This window comes from Tursiops truncatus, chromosome 9, assembly GCF_011762595.2.
Source record: "Tursiops truncatus isolate mTurTru1 chromosome 9, mTurTru1.mat.Y, whole genome shotgun sequence".
In the NCBI taxonomy this organism is placed as follows: Eukaryota; Metazoa; Chordata; class Mammalia; order Artiodactyla; family Delphinidae; genus Tursiops; species Tursiops truncatus.
The window spans coordinates 98,813,787-98,837,736 of NC_047042.1; the positions used below are offsets into that span (position 1 = coordinate 98,813,787).

Consider the following 23,950-nt stretch of genomic DNA (forward strand, 5'->3'; position numbering starts at 1 on the left):
GCCCCCCCGTGGATAACAAAATCTTTGGATTCTGGAGTCCCTTATATATAAAATGGCATTGTATTTGCATATAACCTACACACTCATGTCCTCTTGTATACTTTAAATCACCTCTAGATTACTTACAATACTTAATACAGTGTAAATGCTATATACATAGTTCCCTGTGCCTGGGAAAATTCAAATTTTGCTTTTTTGGAACTTTCTGGAGTTCCCCCCCCCCCCCCGAATATTTTCAGTCTGCTGTTGATTGAAATTACAGATGTGGAACCTGTGGATACGGAAGGCCGACTGTAACTAGAAAATTATTAACTCTTACAGAGGAATAAGTCAAAGTCCAGGGACAGAAAGTATCTTTCGTAAAAACTGCACAAGAAGATTGTGGCAAAACTGATAGAATTGGGTCCCCCGTTTCTGTTGTGTTATGAGGCTTAACGGCAGCTGGGCCCATGGCAAACGCCTAGTAGGCAGCTGCTGACCCATTAGAATAAGGTCCATAGGCTTAACAGTAAGTTTTGTAGCAACTCTCAGAGTGAGGCCAGCTTCTCTTGATATCAACCTCCTGTCCCAAAGGCGGTTTCTGGGCAGCTCTGGAGAGAATCTGCCAGTGGGAGTTGCCCTGGCTGGCCGGCCCCCTTTGAGGTAGCAGTGTGAGGAATTTTATTGACATAAAGGAGCATTTCCTTCCGATCTGGGTGAGTAGATGTGAAAATTCTCCTTCCTGACGGTCTCTGGGAACAGAAAACTCTCCTTGGCCATGTGGACCCCGCCTCTAAATCAGCAGTAACACTCGACCTAGGAACGTTGGTCGCTCTTTCCTCAACAAAAAGGGAGGGGTTGGACTTAATGATGTCTAAGTCTCTCCTGGAGACCCCAGGTTCATTTATCACGCGGCTACGACGTGCCTAGGGCCGCGTGAGTGCGGAGGGCGATTTCTCTCCCTTCGCACGAGACTCGCACATCTCACTCTAACACCTGGTGTGCCGTAGTGCCAAGTGCCACAACCATGTCACATGCACACTCGACTGTGATCGTCGGATCGGGGTTCGTGCGTCTTGTTCCCCCGGATCCCGGCACCAAGGGCGGTGCGGGCGCGTCGCAGGCGTCGGACCGAGAGTTGCCGAGCGACTGGATCGGTTTCAGAGCGCGCGTCTGCGCGGCCTGGATGGGGAGGGAGAGCTCCACGGAGAGAAGGAGAGGGTGCTGCCGCGCCGTCGGGTCACCAGCTCTCCGGACTTGCCCCCGCCCCTCCTCCCCTGGGAGACCGGGCCCAGCGCCCCACGGCCAACGCTTTAGTGCCTGGCGGGGCCGCGACTGGCCCCTCGGGAGGCGAGGTCAGCCCGCCCACGCAGGCCATTGGCTCCGGAGAACAAAGGAGCCGCCCCGCAGACTTCTCCGATAGGGCTGAGCTGGTCATCTGAGAGGTGCAGCCAATTAGGTGGCCGGGCGGCCCCGGGGACGGCCAGGCCCGCCAGCCAATCAGGGGCGCGTGCCCGCCCCGCCTGCCCCGGGACTGGCGGGGCCGGGGAGCTCAGTGCCCAAGTCGCCCCGGGGTGGCAGTTCCCGTTAACCTTAGCCACAAAGTCAAAGGTATTTATTCCCGTCCCCTCCCTCCGAGTCCCTCTGAATCCGGGCGGGGAGGGGCGTGCGGAGGGACGGACCGTGCCGCGGGGCCAGCGTCCGGCCCCGCTCCTCTCGCGCTGTCTCCACCCAGACTCGGGCTGGAGGCGGCCTCGGGGTCTCCCGAGCGCCCCGCGTTCTCAGCCCCGAACTTTACCCCCGCACAGCTCACGGGGAAAGGGGCCCGGGTCGTGCGTGGGAAGGGGCTTCAGGCCGGGTCAGAGCTGGAGCGGGGCGTGAGAGCGGGAGAGGCGCGGAGGTGAGCGCGGGGACTGCCCCCCGGCTCCTCCGGGCGCGCTCTGCCAGAGCCTGTCCCGATATTCGGGAGCGGTGTCAGCCTCCCCCAAAGATCGAGTTCCTGCAGGGCGGGAACCCCAGTGCTCGCCGCAGAGTGACACATAGTAGGTGCTTAATAAATGATTAAATGAGTGGGCCTGAGGATCGGGGGCGAGAACAATGAGAGGGAAGCACCACAGAAATTGGAGGAGTGTGTGTAGGGGTCTCCCCGAAACCTCCATCCTAGGAAGACAGGCATAGGAGCCAAGATCTCAGTGGGGCTGGGGGTAGGCGCTGGGGGTTTCTTCCCTCGTGAAGGTGGAGGGTATAGAGATGCCGCCCCCTCCAGCCCTTTGGGAGGATGGAGCCTGGTGTGTGTCTTGGTCCACCAGACCTGGGGTGGGGTGTGGTCAGAGCCCCGACTCGAGGCCGGCTATGTCCAGGCTCCACTATTAGGTGTGCATTTTGGGTCCAGGTGTTCATCTGTAAAATGAGAATATTAGAGGGTATTATTAGTCTCCTTTCAATACTAAGGTTCCATGACTCTATGCTTCTAATCTGTTTTGGACTTAAGTTTCTTTCATCTAAATGTGCCTTTGTTAAAATTTTTATGAATGGTTTACAGCATGCTGGACCTTGTGCTGGGTGTTGGGGAGAGAGAAACACTCCCTGTGTTAAGATGCTTACAGTCTTCTTGCGGAGACAAATTATTATTATACTATGTAGATGGTACTGGGTTGGGTGGGTGCACAGGTTAAACAGAGAAGGGCCCCTACCTGAGCCTGGTGTATCCACAAAGGCTTCCTGGTGAAAGTGATCCTGGATCTGGGCTGGGCAGAGAAGAGTTGGGCAAGGGTATTCCAAGACTGGTCACAGGTGTCCCTAGACACGGCAAGGTCAGGAGGTTGCATCTGGGGACAATGGGGGTAGGTTGGTGGTACAGTGAGAGGTGAGCAGAGGCCAGATTTTAAATGGTCTTGCCAAGAAATTTTTAGCAGTACCTGAATGTGCTGGGGACCCACTGAAGTGTTTTAAGCAAAGTAGTAACATGTCTAAATTGTAATTTTAGGAAAATTGCTTTGAGTCTGGGTGGTGGATGGATTGGAGGGGCAAGATGAGGTATGATAGCAGTGCAGTCTCCAGGTGAGCAGTGCTGAGGCCTGAACCAAGGCAGCAGCGGTGGCAGACGCTGGAGGCATTAAAACAGCCCTGGTATGATTTAGTGACCTGTGGATTGTGGGGGCTGTGCTCTGCGGTAGTGAAAGGTGGTGGCAGTTTTGAGAGGCCTCATGAGTCCCGCCTGGAGGGGCAAAGGATGCCCAGGGCCAAGTGCAGAGCTGGTCCAGGCACCTGCTCCCCTGGTGAGGGTTAAGCTGAGGAGTCTAAGGTTTCCTAGGATGGGGGTGGCCTGCAAGGGAGGGTGGGCCAGGTGGGCAGGAGACCTGAGTTCTAACTTTCTCTGAGGCAGGGAATGTCCCCTCTGGGCCTTGCTTTCCTCATCCAAAAAGGGGGAAACACTCCTTATCCTTGCCAGGCTCCTTTGAATGCAGCAAGGGTGAAAAAGTGTTCATAAATCGAAATGTGGCAATTGTCCAAAGTGTTGTTAGCAGTTGCTTTCATCCCTTGCCTTCGATCAGGTAATGGGGGTCCCCAGGCCCTGGCGGGCTCCTGAGTCTTAGATTTGGGGCAGAAGAATGTGGGTGACGTTCTATCCTCTAAAGGGAGACAAGTGAGCAAAGACTGGGGATGGGGATGCCATGGGTGGGGGACAGGCCTGGGAGCGGGGAGGTGGGGGAGTGACAGTCCCAGCAAAGGTGTGCATGTTGGGCAGGGCAGGTGGGGCAGGGGTCCTGGAAGGAGGTGCCTTGGGGACTGGCAAGGGGTTGAATCCGGGACCTCTGGGAGGTGGGCGGGCATGATGGGATAAGGCAGCTGCCCTGGCTGCCCTGGCCGGCCCTGGACCTGGTTCCCAGGGAGTGCTGGCGGAAGCAAACTGAAGTCACTGAATTGGGCTCTTCCTATCAGTTCTGACAACTGGGTAGTGGGGAGGGGGTGATGGCAATGCAGTGACCTAAAAAGAATTCATCTTGCACCTTTGTGAACATTTTCGAGTCCTTTCGCAATGTTTCCCTCCCACTGCTTGATATAACAGTTCTGTACAGAGGACCAAGCATTATTTCCATTTGCAGATGGGGAAACTGAGGCCTAGGGAAGGAAAGTAGCTGGCCTGGGGTCACGTGACTAACCAGAAGCAAACCCGGTCCCAAGGTCTCTGGCCTCCCTGTCCTGGGCTCCTTACGCTACGTGTGGTCTTTCTGTGGGACGATGGCCTGCCCCGCCCTCTTCCTCCCCACCGCTGTCCCCTCTCCTGGGACTGAGGACCCCACGGTGCTTGGAAGGCTGAGGTCTGCAGATGCTGGAGTAGGAAGGGGGGGATGGGGAGAAGGGGGAGGACGGGCGAGGGCTTAGAAGAGGTAACAGTGAGGGTGCATGGGGACACCTGATCCGGTGGTGAGTAGATCTGGGAAGTCAGAGAGGAATGAGGGAGGAGCAGGGAGGCTGATGGGAGAGAAGGATGGGGTGGGGGCCCTGGAGGGGCTCGGGGATTGTTCTGGGAGTTATAGAAGGATGCCGGGCATGCCTTATGCTGGGATGTCGGGGGGAGGCAGGCTTCTAGGTGGTGGGTGGAGGTGACGCTCACCTGGTCTGGGCTAGGAACTCGGCCTGCCTGTCTGTCCTCGGGCACCGGGCCATAGAAGGTGGGAACAGCAGTTGCCCTGCCTTTCCAATACCATTTTAAAGCCACTTGTTGGGGATGGTTTGCATTTCCTCCTTGGTCAGAAACGCTGGAGGAGAGGAATGTGAAGTGGGTACAGGGATGGGGGACCGACGCCTGGAGAGAGCGCTGATTATCAAGAGATGGGCCAGAGCACAAGCCCAGGGACCAGCCTCGCGTGGGAGTGGCCTGCGTAGGACTGGCTTTGGGAGAGGGCCTGGGGGCTGTGCAGTCAGTCCTGGGAGACAAAGGCTACACCAGCTCCTCCCCGCGACAGAGTCGGGGTGTGAGGCCGCGGGGATCGCCTGAGCTGAGCCGGCAGAGCGTCCACGGCTCTCTTTAGTCCAGCCCCCTGCCTGGCGCTCAGGGCCCAGACCCGGCCCTGCTCTCCTTACCCCTGGCCCACAGCCTGGCCCGGAGGAGGCCGTCTCCCCACCCAGTCTCCATCTCCCGGGAGAGGTGGTACCTGGAGCTGCTCTGTCAGCACAGCTCTGCAGGTAGCCTTGACCGTGAAAGCTGTCCACGCCCGGTTCCTCTGCGAGGCGGGCTCCGTTGCTGAGCAGAGTTTGGGGTTCCTGTGTGGGCGCGGGGGGCCTCCAGAGATTCTGAAGCAGCTTGAAGGGTAACGGTTTAGGAAGGGTGGGCTGGCCATGGGGCGCTCGGAGAGAGGGCTCAGAACCTTCGGGTGTGGGTTGCTCTCAGGCCGCGAGAAAGACAGAAAAGACCATTTCGAAAGTCTAGTGTGTACCCCAACCTGATGCTCACAGCAAGCCCCCGAAGCAGGCGTTTTCAGTCACCTTCGCCATTGGGAACCTAGGCCTAGAGGACAGGCGGGCTAGAACTCAGGGCTCCTGATCCTGGGTCCAGGCGTGCGTGGGCCTGAGGAGAGGGGCAGCCAATGCGAGTGCACTGCGAGGGGCAGACTCGGCCGAGGAGTCTGGGCTCAGGTTCCCAGGGGAGAGGGGAACGGCCTGCTGCCGCCTCCTGGCCAGACCCCTGCAGCGTGGCCTTGGGACTGGGGCTGCACTGGCCGGCCGGGCAGAGCCCTGTCCTCTTTCTAGGGCTTTCTGTGCCCCTCCAGCTTCTCCCCTCCAGCTGCAGCACTGCTGCCTCACGCCGCCCCCCTCCCCCCTCAGCCTACCCCACCGGTACCCCAGCAGGTGACTGTTCCCCATCACCTGCTGTCGCTCCCTCTCCTGGTGGTTGCATCGCCCCCTGAGCTCCGTTCCTCGGAGCAGTGGACCTGGAGGGATGGTCATGGATTGTGAGGTTACTTGTGTCAGCAGGGAGTCCATTGCTGTTTTCTCCAGTGTGAAAGGGGAGTGGTTTGTGCTCGTGCGGTTCACGTGGGCACACTTGTGTCTCTGGATCTGTAGGTGTATGGGTGGATGTTTTAATATTTCAACCTCTCTGTACTTTGCATATGCAATTTTGCAGGTATTCTCATGTGCATGAGTATCTCTGTATTTTTGTATCTTTGAACGTTTGTGTACTTAGCCGCCTTGGATGTTAGATATGATCGTCTCTGGATATGTTTGTGTGCATTTAGTGTTTAGATCAGTTTCTTCGCGTATGCCTATGACTGTATTTTATCAATATTCTTTATTGAAGTATAGTTGGTTCACAATGTTGTGTTAATTTCTGCTGTACAACAAAGTGATTCAGTTATACATGTATACATTCTTTTTTTTTTTTTTTTTGTGGTACGCGGGCCTCTCACTGTTGTGGCCTCTTCCGTTGCGGAGCACAGGCTCAGCGGCCATGGCTCATGGGCCCAGCCACTCCGCAGCATGTGGGATCTTCCCGGACCAGGACACAAACCCGTGTCCCCTGCATCAGCAGGCGGACTCTCAACCACTGCGCCACCAGGGCGGCCGTCTTTTTTTATATATTCTTTTCCATTATGGTTTATCACAGGATATTGACTATAGTTCCTTGTGCTCTACAGTAGGACCTTGTTGTTTATCCGTTTATATATAAAAGCTGACATCTGCTAACCCTGATCTCCCACTCCATCCCTCCCCCAACCCCCTCCCCCTTGGCAACCACCTATGATTGTATATTTTAAATGAAACATCCACTGATAACTGAGATCTATTTCCCAGGCCGGGGACATCATTAACCTGTCCTGAGGTATTTGTTGTTGGTGATGAAGCACTGGGGCCAGAGGGGCCCCGTCTTCCCATTTCTTTCATTCGTTCATTCATTTATTCATTCACCCAGTATAAACTGAGCGCCTTCTGCGTCCCAGGCCCCGGCAGGCAGGGCCACCGCCATCCTGGAGCTTTATGTCTAGTGCAGTGTTGCCCAGCAGAACTTCGTGAACCTGGAAGTCTTCTTTTCTGCTGGATGTTACGGTGGCTCTAGCCACGTGTGACTGTTGAACACTTGAAGCGTGGCCAGTGTGGATGAGAAACTGAATCTTAAACTTAATTTATACACACTTAAATAACCAACATGTGGGTCTAGAGGCCAGCCTCCTGAAAATGAGGCCCTGGTGACTTAAGGTTTGGGACACTCTGCACCTTCTCTTGGAGGCAGCATGGTCCAGGAGCAGGGCCTCTGGGTGGGGCAGGCCCACCCCAGTTCGCCGGTCCTGGCTCCAGCACTTACTGGCTGTGTGACCTTGAGCAAACCGCTTAACGTCTCAGAGCCCGGGCTCCTTAGGACGAAGTGGGCGGAGCTTGCTGAGTGCCCGGTACACAGTCGGTCTCCCTGTCCCTACCGAGGCTTGGTTCGTCACCCCCTTTTCTTTCCAGAGCCAGGTCAATACCGAGGTGACCAGGGAAGCCCCCGCCCTCTCAGTGAATGAGGGAAGGACAGACAGTCTCCATCCCCCCGGAGGACTCCGAGAGCACACCCTCAGGGTGAGGGCTAGCTGCAGCCTGCAGGCCCTCGCCCATCCTCTTCCAAACACTGGCCTGGGCTGCTCCCCGGGGGACTTGAGCTACTGGTGTGAGGGCGGTCAGCTCGGTGGGCAGCGTACCTTGGGAAGACTGCCTCCTGTGCGCGGTTTCCTGTGGGGAGGGACTGTGCGCGTGGGTGGACGGTGGCACATGGTGTCGCCCTGGGTGGGGCTCCTAGCTGAGCAGGGCCTGTGAGCTGGGCCTTCGGCTGGAGTTGGGGAGATGCATCCCTCAAAGCCTGAGCTACTGGTGGAGGGCACGTGGCCGGTCCCCACTCTACTGGTGACAGAGGGCACACGAGGCACCATCTCCTTCCTCCCCATACGGGGCCTGAGTCTGTGAAGAGAGGTGTACTTGGCTGGTGGAAAAGGTCCAGGGCCCTGAGATCTGGAGACGTGTCCCTGCACCGCCTCTCCCGGCCCGTGGCCTTTGTGTACCCCCAGCTGCTGTCTGCCTTCCCCCCAAATTTCTGCTAAGATCGAAGCCCCTTTGTTACCTTCCCTGCCCCCAGACCTCAGCACCTGCCCCAGGCCACAGTCCCGCCTTGTGTGGCGCGGCAGTTGTCACGGCAGCTGTCCCGCAAAGCCTCCCCGTCAAGGGGCTCTCATCCCAACTGCGGCCTGACCCAGAGCCAGGGGCTGGGAAGGAGGAGGTGACTGGGGCCCTGTCCTGAGACCCACCCCCTGCGTGTGTCCCACCCTCCAGGGGACCTGCTGGGCAGGGAGGGCAAAGATTATCAGAGATTGGGGTCGGGGAGCTGGGTGATAGACCAGGTGGCCCTTAGGGACTCGGTGTGGGCACTGGTGGATGGGGATCGGCCCCCGTTGCCTCCTGTTTTCTGGCCAGGGTCTTCTGCTGGGCGGCCTGCTCGCCGTGTCCCTGGGCCTCTCTCTCTCCAGTCAGCTGAGTGATGTGTCTGGTGGGGCGAGAAGAGGTGTGCAGTGCGGTGCATCAGGGTGGGGTGTGCGGGGGCCTGGTCGGCCTGGAAAGACGCTGCCACACGCAGGGACCTTCTGCCGTTCGGCTTGTCTCGGGGTTTGTCTGAGGACACCTGTTGGCCTGTTTTCCAGACACATCCCACCTGAGCACACAGGTGGAGATGGGCCCCCAAGACATAGCCCCTGCCCCCTGTTCCTGTCCCCTGCCCTCTCCTTTCTTCCTTCTTCCCCTCGGGCCCACGAGGGTCCTTTCCTTCCATTTCCACTTCTGTTCTTTCTCGGACCATGAGCTCTGGTGCAGCTCAGAGACTCCCTGTGAACTGGTCACCAAGAATTGAAGCCCTTCTGCCACCCGAGGCGATTTTGAGTCCATAATACCTCTTAAGACAGAACGGATCAAGTAGGACTGATTTGATTTGGCTCAAGGGGCCTCAGTTGTGTTGTGTAGGGGTTTGTGAATGAGCCCAAGTCCCACCCGCTGTCCTTGCCCTGAGTTGTGGCCCGAGCCTCCACCCCCCGTCTGAGGTTCCCCATATCAAAGCGGCCTCTTTGTCCGCCAGTCCTCTGAGTCTCCTTAGGCAGACATTAAATCTCCAGTTGGTGAGAGGCTACCCCACGGCCTGGGATGCAGAGTGACCCGGAAGGAAAATGTGGTGCTAAGGCAGGAGCATTGGCACCCGTCAGGGGCCCCAAGGGGGGGCCTTCTCCTGCCCTCATTTGTGGCCCCCTTTTCTCTGCACCACAGGCAGGTTTCAGTGTCTATAGTAACCCACAGCAGGAGCGCGTAACAGACCCCTTTTGGGGAAATAGAATTAAAAACCAAATCTCCTGCCAACTCAGAAAAACTCCCCGCAAAAGTAGGAGAGAAAGAAAACAAGTTTTTAACTGAATAAGCATTAGACTGGAATGTGGTGCACATCACAGGCAATTTGCTAAGAGACTGTAGACAGAAATCTCACCTGTTACACAGTCCAGCAGGGGCGACCCCACTGCACACGTGTTCTCCAGGGAAAGTCCTTGGGTAAGAGGACTTGACCGTTTGTCACACGGAGTTCACCCTAAATTCGCCTGGAATTGGGAGGCCACCCGTGATAGCTAATTGCCTTTATGCAAAGGAAACATCCACTTGTTGTATCCTGGTGACGGGAGGAGGTTTGCAGCCCGGAGCCCGGCGCTGCTGGAGAGTTAGGCTCCCACCTCCTACGGGCAGGGGACACTGGCCGCTGTTCCCTTGATGTTTGCATTTCGGAGAGATGGCTCCCAGGTCCTCGAGAAAGGCAGTCCTGGGTTGTAAAGCCGGCAAGAGGCTTAGTGAGCTTTAAAAAGGTTTACATGCACCTCAAAGGGGCAGAGAAAGAACTTCCAATTAGAAGTTTTCTAAAGAAAATACTCTGAAAGAAAGGGGACGGTTCTCTTTCCCTTTCTGCACCAGGGAGGGTGAGTTTTCTATTTCTCAGATTTGTATCTCCCTGACACCCCTGCCCCCCACCTCTCCGGGCAGGGTCCACATCTCCAGCCTGGGTCCCTGTCCCCGGAGTAGCCGCTGGAAGGGGACCTGGGAGAAGGAAGCGGGGAGACCCTTAGAATGGGGTTTCTGGGAGGCTCTCCGGGGCCCGAGGTGTGGAGCAAGGGGAGGCTGGCTTCCCCGAGCCCGAGCGGTGGCCGAGGAGAGGTTCCTGGTCCTGCAGCGTGAGCCCAGCCTCCCGTCTCGTGGGGCAGAGGCTGGCGCCTGTTTGGGAGTGCAGGGGGTCCGGGGGTGCAGGCGTAGGAAATGAGATCCCCGACCTCGGGGGGGGGTGGCGCCCATAGCACCACGTGCAGCGGCCACATCCCTGAGCGCACGTAACCAGCAGCATGTTCGTGCCACACACGGCTGTTTGGTGCCCTCCACGTGTGGGCTCTGGCCCGGACCCTGGCACTCGGCAGTGAGCCCGGGAAGTCCTGTCCTCGATTCCTGTCGGGGAATGAGCAGAGAAGTAAATATCCTGTCCGGTGGCGAAAAGTGTCAGGGAGGAATGGGAGGTGGGGCTAGGGTTGTGACTTTACACGGGGCTGCCAGGGAAGGCCACTCAGAGGAGGTGACGTTTAGGCTGGGGCCTGGAAGGGGCAGGGGCCACGCCAAGGGGTCAGAGCAGCAGGACCCGTCCCAATCACGTTCCAGGCACCAAATGAGCCAGTCGGGAGATGTTCAAAAGACTGAAGAGGGGGCTCCCCTGGTGGCGCAGTGGTTGAGAGTCCGCCTGCTGATGCAGGGGACGCGGGTTTGTGCCCCGGTCCGGGAAGATCCCACATGCCGCAGAGCGGCTGGGCCCGTGAGCCATGGCCGCTGAGCCTGTGCATCCAGAGCCTGTGCTCCGCAACGGGAGGGGCCGCAACAGTGAGAGGCCCGCATACTGCAAAAAAAAAAAAAAAAAAAAAAAAGACTGAAGAGTAAAAAAAGATGAGCCCCAGATTGGTGGATGAGGAATCAGGTCCCTAGGACCCAGGTTGGCCACGTGTGTTCTTGCCCGGGGGTGGGGGGTGGCTGTGAGGCCCCAGAAGGGTTTGCGGGGGAACCTGGACGGGGGCTTTGAGAGATGGGGTGGCTGGCGATTTTGGAGGGACAGTTCTTCCCTCCAGGGTGTCCTCGTGACCACGTTGCAGGGTAGGGGGTGTCTCTAAACTTATCTGAGTTTCCTGGTTCTCTCTTGTGGCATCCTTCACACCCCACCCCGCAGGTGATGAGAGTGTGGGCATGAGGCTCTGGTCTGGGAGTTAGAAACCCAGTGACCTTGCCCAGCTCTGCCATTCGGCCACCTCTGTGACTTGGGGCATGTCAGCAGCCCTCTCTGGCCTCAGTTTATTCTTCATAAAATGGGAATTATACACATTTTACCTGCCTAGCAGGTATATGTGCTTTAAAAAAAAATCCTGCTCATTTCGACAGAGGTCATAGAAAAGCTTTTGAAAAAGAGGGACTGCTTCCCGTGAGTGGCATTCGTCCTTGTCCCACAGGCCAACTCTCTTTCCTTTGCTCCCATCTCACCCACAGACGGCCGGGCAGGGAGCCGCCGTGCTGATGCCGAGGGACCTCCGGGGATGGAGAGTGGCCTGGCTGGCGACAGCAGCACAGGTAAGAGAAGAGGGGCAGGTGGGAGCCCACCACGGCCCCCTCCCCAGCCCTGTCTTCCCCGTCTCTCTGTAGCTGAGCAGGAGTTGCTGGTGGCCTGTAGAACCCCACGGTGGGACCAGGACACTGAGGTCACGTCCAAGGATGGAGCAAACACAGACTAGGGGGCTAAGAACTGACAAAGCCCAGCCTGTGCTTGCCAGGCAGGGACACACACACACGGACACACACACACACAGGGACACACACACACACGGACACACACACACACGGACACACACACACACACGGACACATACACACGGACACACACTCACACACACACACACACCCCGTGCAGAAATCTGCTGGGGGAAGATCAGGTGTTTGTCAAGCGCTAGATCAGGGAGTGCGTGGTGTTGGCGCTGATCACACGCCGAAAGCCAGCGCTCTGGGGAGGACACGTGGTCGCAACAAGCCCTGCTGGTGGTTGGTCAGGAGGGTGTCTCCAGTTCAGTCCATTAAGCTTCCCGGGGTCACACAGTTCATGGTCTGTGTCAGCTGATGCCCTTGGAGCCGGTGGTGAGGAAACACAGCAGTTAGTCCTGGTGTCTGCCGGGCAGGGGGCAGGTGCCGCTGAGAGTGGGAAGTACCCTGTGGAGACCCCTCCCCAGCCACCTGCTTCCCGCTTCTGGGATGGAGCAGCCCCTGGTCTGAGACCCGCTCTCAGCCTCTGTGGCAGGCCCTGTTCTGGGTGTAGCTGGGCTGCACGGTGGCTCTGGCCCCGGGAGAGGGGACCGGCCCAGGCCTGGGAACTCTGCCCCTCGCTCAGCACAGTGACCAGGCTCCTTTACCTCCCACCCCTTCCAGGGGAGTTGCCCTATGGACCCCAGAGCCCCCGCCCTCCCAGGACAATCCCTGCAGTGGGCCTAAGATGAGACAAAAATCAGGCAATTGGATAAAAAAGAAACAAAACACCAGCTCAAAGGAGGCAGTATGATATATGGACACCACACTGTTCTGGGCAGTGAGTTCAGCCACCCCACTTCCCAGTCCCCCCCAACCCCTGCCCCAGGCTGTCGCTTTGAACGCTGAGAGCCCTCGAGGTGTGTGTGTGTGTGTGTGTGTGTGTGTGTGTGTGTGTGTGTGGCTGACATTACAGTAATTACAGGAAAACCTAGGGCAGACGGTTCCAAACATTTCAGCTGAAGGACCCTTTTGCCCACGTAAACTCATAAGGGAGATCCTAATGCAGACGTGAGAGATGGGCTCCACCAGGGCCTTCTCTGCCCCGTACCGCAGCTGCAGCTTCGGGAAGAGGTAGAAAAACACCGGCCTGGACCCTGGAGCCACTGGGGCCTGGGGGCCCCCGTGAGCTCAGCCTCCACAGGCTGCCACGCCTGCTGGCCAGGCTGAAGGAATGACTCTTCTGGAAAGCCAGAGTTTTCAGATAATTGGGAGCTTACCTCTTTCAGGTACCTTTTACTTTGTATTTATTTTATATGTTTTTTTAAATTGTGGTGAAATATATTATACATAACATGAAATTTACCATTTTAACCGCTTTTAAGGGTACGGTTCTGTGGCCTGAAGCACATTCACGTTGTGGCGCCGCCATCACCACCATCCATTTCTCAGATTTTCCCGTAATGTCAGAAACTACCCATTAAGCAATAGCTCTCCTTGTAGCACCTTTTTATCTTATCTGAACCATTTAGAGCTTTTTACGCTGACTGAGGACCAGTACCTTTGGGACAGGCAGGCACAAGCCTGTTTTCCTCTGTATCAGCGCCTGATCCCTACGGGAAGGTGCCCGTGACGACTGAAGTCCCAGCAACACACGTCACAGGTCTACACGCGCCACCCCTGGGCTTCAGGGCCTCCTCATGCAACCCAGCCACTGTGATGGATATCAAGGCCAGGTTTGATCAGGGGAAGGCAGTGGCTTTTGTGGGGCTCTGGGGCACTAGTGGGTGCCCTGTTGCGTGGGGACAGTGGTGCCCCTCTGACTGGAGTATGTTTTGGATTCAGTACATGACCACCAATTTGACAGCTAGCCCTGTTAAATACTGGGGCTGGCCAACAGTTCAGTGCATCTAAGGAAACATTCTTTGAATCAGTGAAGCTCATTACACATGCGTTTTCGATTCCTGCCATACCCAATTTAAATCACTACTTTCATTTTCAAATTATTCCTCCTGATAAAATGACCTCTCACAACCGAACATCTGGGGAGGCCTCACAGCGTCATCTCGCCAGGTGGAAAGCTGGCCCCTTGCAGGTGCTTTCTGTGACCCTCCCACCCTGCCACCTCTGCCCCCACGGGCACCACATCGGTTTCTTTGCCCCCACGTGGCCAGTGAGTCTGTGGAGTGGAGCAGAGCTCTTTGGCCTCAAAACTAAAGGCCACCAGATTAGAGGGGAGGTTTTCTCTTTATTTCCTAAGATATTTTAAAGACTTAAAAATTATAATGTTTGAATTTTTATGAGAATATTCAAATAACACATATAAAGTGTGAGTCCCCTTTGACTTCTCCATCTAGTCCTGCTATGGTCCATATCACCTGCAGGGTGGCCACCGTCTTGCGTTTGGTGTGAACCGTCCTGGATCGGGCATGTGTATGTACAGAGAGGTATGGTTTTATTTTCCATAAGTTGGATCAGACGACTGATACTGATTTTCAGTTTTGTTTTTTTCTCTTAAAGTGTTTTCGAAATCTTTTCACACGAGCATATATAGCTCTTTTCAATCGCTGCGTAGTATTCCACATTATGACGGGAGTGAAAATTTTATTAGACTATTATTGATGGGTCATTAGGTTGTTCCCCCCTTTTTCCTAATTACAGATAGCACTTCAGTGAATATACTTAGGCGTTCCTCTTTGGACTCACATGTATTTCTTAGGATAAACACCTAGAGTGAAATTGCTGGGTGGAAGACGTGCAAGATTGTACACATTTATAACTTTAATAAGCACTGTCAAGTCGTCCTCAAAGAGTCTGAATTCGTTTAGGCCCCCAGCATATCCATGTTGTACTTATCCTCCTATGTAATTTCCATGTGTATTGTGAAGTCGGGATATTATCAACCTCTTCAGCATTTGCTGCTCTGATGGGTGAAAAGATGCTACACTGTTATTTTGCACTTTGCTGGTTACTAGGGAGGGTGCACCTCTTTCCATCGTATCTATAGGAGTCCTCTATATACTCGGGATAGACGTGTGCTGTCCTGTAGGTGGCCAATAGGCACATACGGTTATTTAAATTTAAATTTAGATTTAAATTAAAAAAAGTAAGTTCAGTTCCTCGGCAGTACTAGCCACATTCCAAGTGCTCTGTAACCACCTGCGGCTAGAGGCCACATGTATCAGACAGCTTGGATGTAAAATGTTTTCACTCTGTGGAAAGCTCTGTTGGAAAAGGCTGCCCCACACGATCATTTCTAGTTTGCGCATATGCAGTATCCTTTGTCGTACAGGGGTTTTAAATTTAGTTTTTATGTTTTGCATCCTGTTGAAGAAGATTACCAATTACCTCTAGATTCGAAACAAATTCTCCTAATTCTTCTAATACTGTATTTGCTTCTTTTAAACCAACACTTAAATCCATCTGGAAATGATTTTTTTTTTTTTTTTTTTTGTGGTACGCGGGCCTCTCACTGTTGTGACCTCTCCCGTTGCGGAGCACAGGCTCCGGACGCGCAGGCTCAGCGGGAATGGCTCACGGGCCCAGCCACTCCACGGCATGTGGGATCTTCCCGGACCGGGGCACGAACCCGTGTCCCCTGCATCGGCAGGCAGACTCTGAACCACTGCGCCACCAGGGAAGCCCTATTCTACACTTTTAATGGTTGTTTTTAGCTTTTTTTTTTTAGTGGTGGGAGGGACTCTCACTTACAGCCTCACCTCACCTGGCTCACTATGGAACAGCCATGTCAATGCAACTGCATCAGTCAAGACTTTTATTAACTGGACTTTATTTTTTAGAGCAGTATTAGGTTTACAGAGAAAATGTGCAGAAAGGACGAAGAGTGCCCTATACCCTTCTCTACAGTTCCTCCTGTCATTAACATTTTGCATGAGAATGGTGCAGTTTTTACAATAGATGAACCTTTATTAACACATTTGTATTAAATAAAGTCCATAGTTTGCATTAGGGTTCACTCTTTGTGGTGTACATTCTGTGGACAGATGCTTAATGTCCTGTACCTACCATTACAGTATCGTACAGAGGAGTTTCACTGCCCTAAAAATCCTCTGTGCTCTGCCTGTTCATCCCTTTGCCCCTGACCCTTCAACCCCTGGCAACCACTGATCTTTTTACTGCCTCCACAGTTTTGCCTTTTCTAGAATGTCATATAGTTGGAATCATACAGTGTGTAGCCTTTTCAGATTGGCTTCTTTCACTTAGTCATATGCATTTAAGTTTCCTCCATGTCGTTTCATGACTTGAGATCTCATTTCTCTTTATCACTGAATAATACTCCACTGTATGGTGCACCACTGTTTATCCATCCACCCAATGAAGGACATCTCTTGGATGCTTCCACGTTTTGACTGTTATCGATAGAGCTGCTGTGAACATCTGTGTGCAGGTTTTTGTGTGGACATAAGTTTTCAGCTCCTTTGGGTGAATACATAGGAGAGTGATTTGTTGGATCGTATGGTAAGAGTATCTTTAGTTTTGTAAGAAACAGACAAACTGTCTTCCAAAGTGGCCGTAACATTTTGCATTCCCACCAGCAATGAATGAGAGTTCCTGCTGCTGCACATCCCTGTCAGCGTTTGGTGGTGTCGGTGTTTTGCATTTTAGCCATTCTAATGGATGTGTGGTGATAGTATTTTAGCTTTTAATGTTGCATAAGCCAAATTCTTCCTTGCTCATTTTTAGAATTTCTGGGTGATTTACACACATAGTAAATGTTATAATTTACTTAATTAGGATTACACTGGATTTAAACATTTTGGTATGGAGAGCTTTTATCTAGGAATATGATGTACCTGTTGTTTTATTTACATTTCATCCCTTCAGTAAAGTTTAATAGTTTTCTTTATGTTTTGCTGATATATTAGGTATACTTACAGTTACTTTATTGCCATTTTAAAAAGGTATGAATTTTAATGTTTTTTATCTGGCAGTTTTGTTGAAACTTTTATTTCTAAAACTTCATCAGTGGATTCTCATACACATTCTAGGTTAATAATTATCAGCAAATGACAGTTCTCTCCTCCTTTCCAAGATTTATATATACCTTTCTTTTTTCACCTTGCTCCTAACTTGAATAGGCTTCTAGTCTTTTGCCTTCGGTTATAACATTTGCTGCCGTTTCTAATACAGCTCCTTTGTCAACCTAAGAAAATGTCCTTATGTTCCTAGTTTGCTAAGAGCTTCCTTCCTTCCTTTTTTCTTTACCCCTCCCTCTCTTCTCCTCCCGCCTTTCCCTTTTCCTTCTCTCCCTCCAGAAGTGATGTTGAATTTTATCCTGGGACTTTTTCACATCTATTGAGATAGTATAAGGTTTTTAATGTTTAAAAGGTTAATGTCATGAACTGTGTTGAGTCATCTTCACTTTCCTGGAGAAGACCCAGCAAAGCCCTGACAGATCGTTCTCTTAACGCCGCCACACTTGCTCTGCCAGTGTTTTTGCTTGTTTGTTTTTTGCATCTACTTTCAAAGAACGATAAACCTATAATTTCCTGCTACCCCACCCTTGTCTTATTCTGGGTCCTGTTAACATGTGAGCTTCCCCCCGCCCCCTGCCCCAGTCATGGTCACAGTTTATGTAAGCTGGGAAGAGTCCTTGCCGTGAAGTTTTAGTAGAACCTCTTTGTACGGTTCAGAGGCCAGTTACCCATTTTCGAGGTTGAACTTTAGCTTTCTTTTCAGTCTCTTCTAATTGTTTCTATAGACATGGTTTCTACCTTTTCTTGAGTCAGTTTTGTTAATTTATTTTTCCTCGCAGAATCATCCATTTTATATAGATTTTTCAAATTGATGTAATGTCTATACATGGTATTTTGGGATTTATCAGAATCCTTTTTCTATCTTTATGTTCCCTTTATCCTATCATCTCTGCTTTTGTCTTTATTAATTCCTTCCTCTTACTTCCTTAGGGTTTGCTTTGTTGTATTTTTAATATTGGCAGCGTTTTTTTGTTTTGTTTTTTTTCCCGGCTGCGTTGGGTCTTGTTGCTGCGCGCGGGCTTTCTCTAGTTGCGGCGAGCGGGGGCTACTCTTTGTTGCAGTGCTCTGGCTTCTCATTGTGGTGGCTTCTCTTGTTGAGGAGCACGGGCTCTAGGCGCGCGGGCTTCAGTAGTTGTGGCTCTCAGGCTCTAGAGCGCAGGCTCAGCAGTTGTGGTGCGTGGGCTTAGCTGCTCCGTGGGGGCGTGGACTCGTCCCGGACCAGGGATCGAACCCGTGTCCCCTGCGCTGGCAGGTGGATTGGCAACTGTTTAGAGTTTCTCTTCTTTGTTCCCAACTGTTTCATTTATTTTTTATTGAACATAAACTTTTTCTTGAAGTGTAACACAGAAAAGTGCACAGGTCGCAGGCTGTATAAATTCCCCAAGTGAACACGCCCATGTAACCAGCACCCAGGTCCAGAAGGAGAACATTGACAGAGCCCCAGAAGTGCCCCAGGCCCCCTTCCAACCACAGTGCCCTCTGTCAGGGGGCCGTTACCCTTCTAACTCGCCCATTAGTTGCCAGCTTTCGACCTACGTATAAATGGAATCAGACAGTCTGGATGCAGTGTCTACGGGAAACCTTTTCCATCATGGCTTATGTCCATGAGCGCAGAAGCAAAGCACCCTCTGACCTGAGCACAGTGTAAGGGGTGGGTTCGCAGCAGAGTGCGCTGCTGCTGCGTAGGATTCGTTTAGTACAAGGACGACGCAACACGTATTCTGGGTGCTGAGACCTTTCTGGCCTACTTTCTTGTTCATGGTTTCGTTGAAGAAAGGTGAGGTTGCCAAGAAGGTAAGGTGCGCACGCACCACGGCTGCTGCCCCGGAGAGGCCTGGCAGTGATGCGGGGCTTGGCTGCCCAACCTCTGGGGGGACTGGACGTGCACTCGTCCAGAGAGTGTCCAGCACATCCGTCCCCTTAGGAAGAGAAGGAGATGTTTTGAAACTTGACCACTTTCTGCTTGCTTCCTGCGTCGGAAGACTCCCCTGGGCCTCAGGGTGGAGGAGGCGGGCAGCGGGGTCGTTGGCACAGCAACGCTCACCTATCGTTTCTTCCTTGTCTTTTTTCTTTGCCCTCCTGCACACCCCAGTCTCCCCTTTATTGTCCTTTCCACCCTCCCTCCTCTCTTCTTCCTCTTCATCCTTTCCTCCCGCCCCATTTTCTGCCAAGCTCTGCCCTCCCGACGCGTCTTCCCTCCCTCCCGCCCTTTCCCTCCACCCCACCGAGCACCGAATGACTCTCGCCGTCTCTCTCCCTCTGCCTCCGGCAGGAGATGTGCTGGTCATGAAGATCAAGCAAGAGAAGCCAGAGTGGCTGCTGCAGGCGCTGGGGCCACAGGCCGCGCTTTCCCAGAAGGATAAGGAGAACATTTTCCAGCAGCGTCGGAGCCTCCCGCCATGCCAGACCGTGGGGAAGCCTCGAGCCTGGGGGGGACAGGAGGAGACTGGGGGTCCAAGGTGGGCCCCTCCCCTCGAGCAGGACGGCGGGCCGGCAGGCCGGGCTCCGGGGGTGACCCCCAGCCCCCTGCGCCCCGCTCTTTCTGCCGGCGAGGGTCACTTCGTGTGCCCGGACTGCGGGAAGAGGTTCAGCTGGTGGTCGACCTTGAAGATCCACCAGCGCACCCACACCGGCGAGAAGCCGTACCCGTGCGGCAAGTGCGGCAAGAGCTTCAGCCAGAAGCCCAACCTGGCGCGCCACCAGCGGCACCACACGGGCGAGCGGCCCTTCTGCTGCCCCGAGTGCGCTCGGCGCTTTAGCCAGAAGCAGCACCTGCTCAAGCACCAGAAGACCCACTCCCGGCCCGCCACCCACCCGTGCCCCGAGTGCGAGCGCTGCTTCCGCCACCAGGTGGGCCTCCGCATCCACCAGCGCGCGCACGCCCGGGACCGCCAGGGCACCCGCGCTGGGCTGCAGACGCTGCTCCGGGACGCCACGGCCCACCGGGGCTGTCGCCCGCGGCCGGGGCCCCGGCGGGGGCGCCCCGAGTGGGCCTGGCTGGGGCTCTGCCAGAGCTGGTGGCGCCAGCCCGGGGCCCGGACCGCCGCCCCCGCCGAGCCGCGCCAGTTCATCTGCAACGAGTGCGGCAAGAGCTTCTCGTGGTGGTCGTCGCTGAACATCCACCAGCGCATCCACACGGGCGAGCGGCCCTACCCGTGCCCCGAGTGCGGGCGCCGCTTCAGCCAGAAGCCCAACCTGACGCGCCACCTGCGCAACCACACGGGCGAGCGGCCGCACCCCTGCGCGCACTGCGGCCGCAGCTTCCGCCAGAAGCAGCACCTGCTCAAGCACCAGCGCACGCACCTGCCCGGCGCCCCGGCCGCGCCCCGCCCCAGCCGCGCCGCGCTGCGGGCCCACCAGCAGGCCCACGCCGCCGCCGCCGAGCCGCCCGCCCAGGGCGCCCCCGGCCTGTTGCCGCCGCCGTCGCGCGGCCCCTCGCCGGCCCGGGGGCCCGGGGACGTGCCGTGGGGCCGGGCGCGGGCGGGTGGGCCGGGCGAGCCGCGCCAGTTCATCTGCAACGAGTGCGGCAAGAGCTTCTCGTGGTGGTCGGCGCTCACCATCCACCAGCGCATCCACACGGGCGAGCGGCCCTACCCGTGCCCCGAGTGCGGGCGCCGCTTCAGCCAGAAGCCCAACCTGACGCGCCACCGGCGCAACCACACGGGCGAGCGGCCCTTCCTGTGTGCCTCCTGCGGCCGCGGCTTCCGCCAGAAGCAGCACCTGCTCAAGCACCAGCGCGTTCACCGGGGCGCCCTGGCGCCCACCCCCAGCGCCAAGGGCGCGGCGCTCTAGGGGGCCTGGACCCAAGCAGACCCATGGGCGGGATGGGATGCTTGCGTGGTGCGTGTGGGGAATGACCAGGAATGGTGGCTTTTAGAACCCCAGGGGGTAAGACCCTATCAAAAGGTGCTTTCTTCAAGGCTCTCAGACCTGAGAACAGAATTCCACAAGCATCCCAAAACGGGGGCCGGGAAAAGTCCCGGGAAGGGCTGAGGGAGGAGGTAAGATCAGACATCCTCACCCTGGAGCCTGGATGTGTCTGTGATGGTTGAGGCCCGTCTGTGTCCTTCCTTGGAGGTGGGACGGCAGCCCTCGGGCATTGAGTGCGGGGGCTGTCGACGGCCCTGGGCGAGGCTCCCTGGGTGAGATGGCGCAGGTCTGGACTGGTCAGCTGCGGCACCAGCCAGCTGCGCTCAGCTGCCAGATAGCCCAGGGGCGTCCCTGTGGGGGAGTCTCAACAGACTGAGTGATACCCAGATGGGAGCTGGGGCTGGGGAGGGGCACGCCTATGCCCGTGCGAGGCCAGTGCTGAGCACTTAATGGCTACTCAAGACATGTTTTTGGAAGGAGGGAATGGTTTGATGGTCCTCAACACCAAGTGCCCCGCTGCCCAGGGTGCTGTGGTGGCCGGCTTGACCCTAGGACGGTGTGTGTGTGTGTGTGTGTGTGTGTGTGTGTGTGTGTGTGTGTGTGAGTGACGGTCAGGGGCTGGGACTGGGGGGCGGGGGTGGTCTCCGCTGGGGTTTGGTACCTTGGGGAGGGACCTGCAGCGGGAGAGCAGCGAATGTGCTGCCCTGACTCGGCGGGCGCTGCCCGGATCCCTATCAACGCCGGTGTTGCAGAAGAGAGAAATGAAGGACTGATTGTCTCATGTGGTCTCCTTTCTAAGCCGCCCTTCCTGTTCTCTGGGTCCTTGTGTGCTCGGAGGGATCCATTTGCCCCAGGACGAGGGCAGGGAGCTTTGGCCATGAGCACAGCCAGTCCCCATGGCCAGTTCTTGCTGGGGGTGGAGGGCAGTATTCTCTCCCCTGTTCCCTCTCCAAGACAATTTGATCACTTCCCACATACCCCCCTTGACCTCTAGCCCCTCAAAAGTCACCCCTCGTACCCTTCCAAAAGCAGGGTCGGCTGGGGCCCTAGTGCTAGCAGAAGAGCCCGGGGCTCCAGCCTGGCTGTAGCCTTGGACCATGTCTTCCCACAGGAGGGGACGGGATTGCAGAGGGCATGGGTATCGGGGTACCAGGGTTGGATAGCTGGGAAGTGGGAGGAAAAAGGGGAACGCTAGGGTGATTCTGTAGGAGAAACTGTGCCTTCCTGCCTCCAGGGAGGACCAGCAGGGGCCCGCCTGGTTCTCCCTTGAACTCAGAGAAGTGTTATCTTCTCCAGGAGCTGTGCGGTCACCCTGGCTTCCGTTCACCCCTCTTCTCAGGTTTTGTTTAATCCCTTTCATCTGGCAGGAGCCTGAAGTGTTGTAGCATCACAAAAAGACATATGGAGGGGCTTCCCTGGTGGCGCAGTGGTTGGGAGTCCGCCTGCCGATGCAGGGGACATGGGTTCGTGCCCTGGTCCGGGAAGATCCCACGTGCCGCGGAGCGGCTGGGCCCGTGAGCCATGGCCACTGAGCCTGCGCGTCCGGAGCCTGTGCTCCGCAACGGGAGAGGCCACAACAGTGAGACGCCCGCGTACCGGAAAAAAGAAAAAAAAAGAAAAGAGGGCTTCCCTGGTGGCACAGTGGTTAAGAATCTGCCTGCCAATGCAGGGGACACGGGTTCGAGCCCTGGTCCGGGAAGATCCCACATGCCGCGGAGCAACTAAGCCCGTGCGCCACAACTACTGAGCCTGCGCGTCTGGAGCCTGTGCTCCGCAACGGGAGAGGCCACAACAGTGAGGGGCCCGAGTACCACACGCACACAAAAAAAAGACATGGAGGTGATCCAGCTTACCTGGGTAACACAATTCTGGTGATGGTTAATGTTCAGCCAGGGCCGCTGACTCGTGGTCCAGGCCTTTGATCACAAACCCAGCTGTGTGAAACCTCACGAATGGGTGAGGTGTGCCCATCTGGGAGTGCAGGTCTGAGGACCAGCCGGGGGCCAAATCAGAAGGGTCTTCCTAAGCACGCTCTGACCCAGCCCTGGGTGCTGCCCTGTCTCCCTGCAAAGCCCTGCCCCTCTCCTGCCGGCCCTGCTCAGGGAAGCAAAACGCTTGGGATCTCATCAAAACCCACTGTAATGATGGGGTATTTGCTTCCTGAAATTCTGAGGCCAACTCAAGCAAGCCCTGCTCCTCCAGGAAGCATCCCAGAGGTACCATGTCTGCATTAGAGGCCTGTTAAACCACGTTCCTGAGTGGCAGGGCAGGCAGATACTGAAGAGATCAGTTGAGCAGGAGTTTCCATACAATAGGATGTGTTATCGTTCACAAATGACCTGTGTTTAGTGATCAGATCAATCAAACAGCTGCACTGGTAAGACTCGGGGTCGATGAGGTCTGATCGCAGCTCCCCTCTCCCACCAATCAAACAGCTGCACTGGTAAGACTCGGGGTCGATGAGGTCTGATCGCAGCTCCCCTCTCCCACCAATCAAACAGCTGCACTGGTAAGACTCGGGGTCGATGAGGTCTGATCGCAGCTCCCCTCTCCCACCAATCAAACAGCTGCACTGGTAAGACTCGGGGTCGATGAGGTCTGATCGCAGCTCCCCTCTCCCACCAGTCATGAGAATGATGCCTGTTCACTGACCCCAGGGGACCTACCTCTTCAAAAGTGGGTGCTTTGGGTCACAATGGGGACAAGGCCAAGTCCATCAGGGTGAAGAATTACCGAGGTGCGCGTCCCATTGACCAGGTTGGGATGGCACGGTGGCACAGCAATGATTTACTAAACAAGCCTCCAGTGTGCCAGGCACTGTGTCAGACCTCAAGGATGCCATGATGAATAAGCCATTGTCTTAGTCGGCTCGGGCCAGCATAGCACCACCACAGGCTGGGAGCTTTAATGACAGACGTGCATTTCTCACAGTCCGGGAGGCTGGCAGTCCAAGATCAGGGTGCTGGCAGAGTCTTCTCCTGGTGAGGGCTCGGTTCCTGGCTTGCAGATGACCACCTTCTCTCGGTGTTTTCACATGGTGGGAGGGCGGGAAGGAGTGGGGGAGAAGTAAAAGAGAGAGAAAGGACCTGGTCTCTCTCTTCCTCTTCTTAGACACTAATCTCACCAGGCGGACCTCACTCTCACAACTTCATTTAAAGCTAATTCTTAGTTGCCTCCCAAAGGCTCCGTCTCCAGATGCTACCACATTGAGGGTAGGGCGTCAACATATAAATTTGCAGAGACACAATGCAGGCCATAGCAGTCACAGACCCCGCCCTTGAGGAGCTCCTGGG

At 55.4% G+C, this 23,950-nt stretch overlaps 1 protein-coding gene across 2 annotated transcripts; it reads left to right on the forward strand.

Moving 5' to 3' along the window:
* Positions 1 to 1,465: 1,465 nt before the first annotated feature.
* ZNF775 (zinc finger protein 775) lies at positions 1,466 to 22,083 on the forward strand. Of its 2 annotated transcripts, XM_073810056.1 has the most exons (4): positions 1,549 to 1,590; positions 11,548 to 11,628; positions 12,907 to 13,079; positions 19,060 to 22,083. In XM_073810056.1, the coding sequence occupies exons 3-4, from the start codon at positions 13,025 to 13,027 to the stop codon at positions 20,577 to 20,579; spliced, it is 1,575 nt and encodes a 524-aa protein (XP_073666157.1). In that variant the 5' UTR covers positions 1,549 to 1,590; positions 11,548 to 11,628; positions 12,907 to 13,024; the 3' UTR covers positions 20,580 to 22,083. The 2 variants fall into 2 exon arrangements, with proteins under 2 accessions (XP_033719351.1, XP_073666157.1); XM_033863460.2 differs by lacking the exon at positions 12,907 to 13,079 and having other exon boundaries at positions 1,466 to 1,590; positions 19,060 to 22,082.
* Positions 22,084 to 23,950: the final 1,867 nt, after the last annotated feature.

Excerpts from the sequence above, each read along its gene's own strand:
- ZNF775 (XM_073810056.1), top strand. The coding sequence starts at position 13,025 with ATGACTCTTCTGGAAAGCCAGAGTTTTCAGATAATTGGGAGCTTACCT. Across the intron at positions 13,080-19,059 it reads TGGGAGCTTACCTCTTTCAG|GAGATGTGCTGGTCATGAAG; the intron begins GTACCTTTTACT and ends TGCCTCCGGCAG.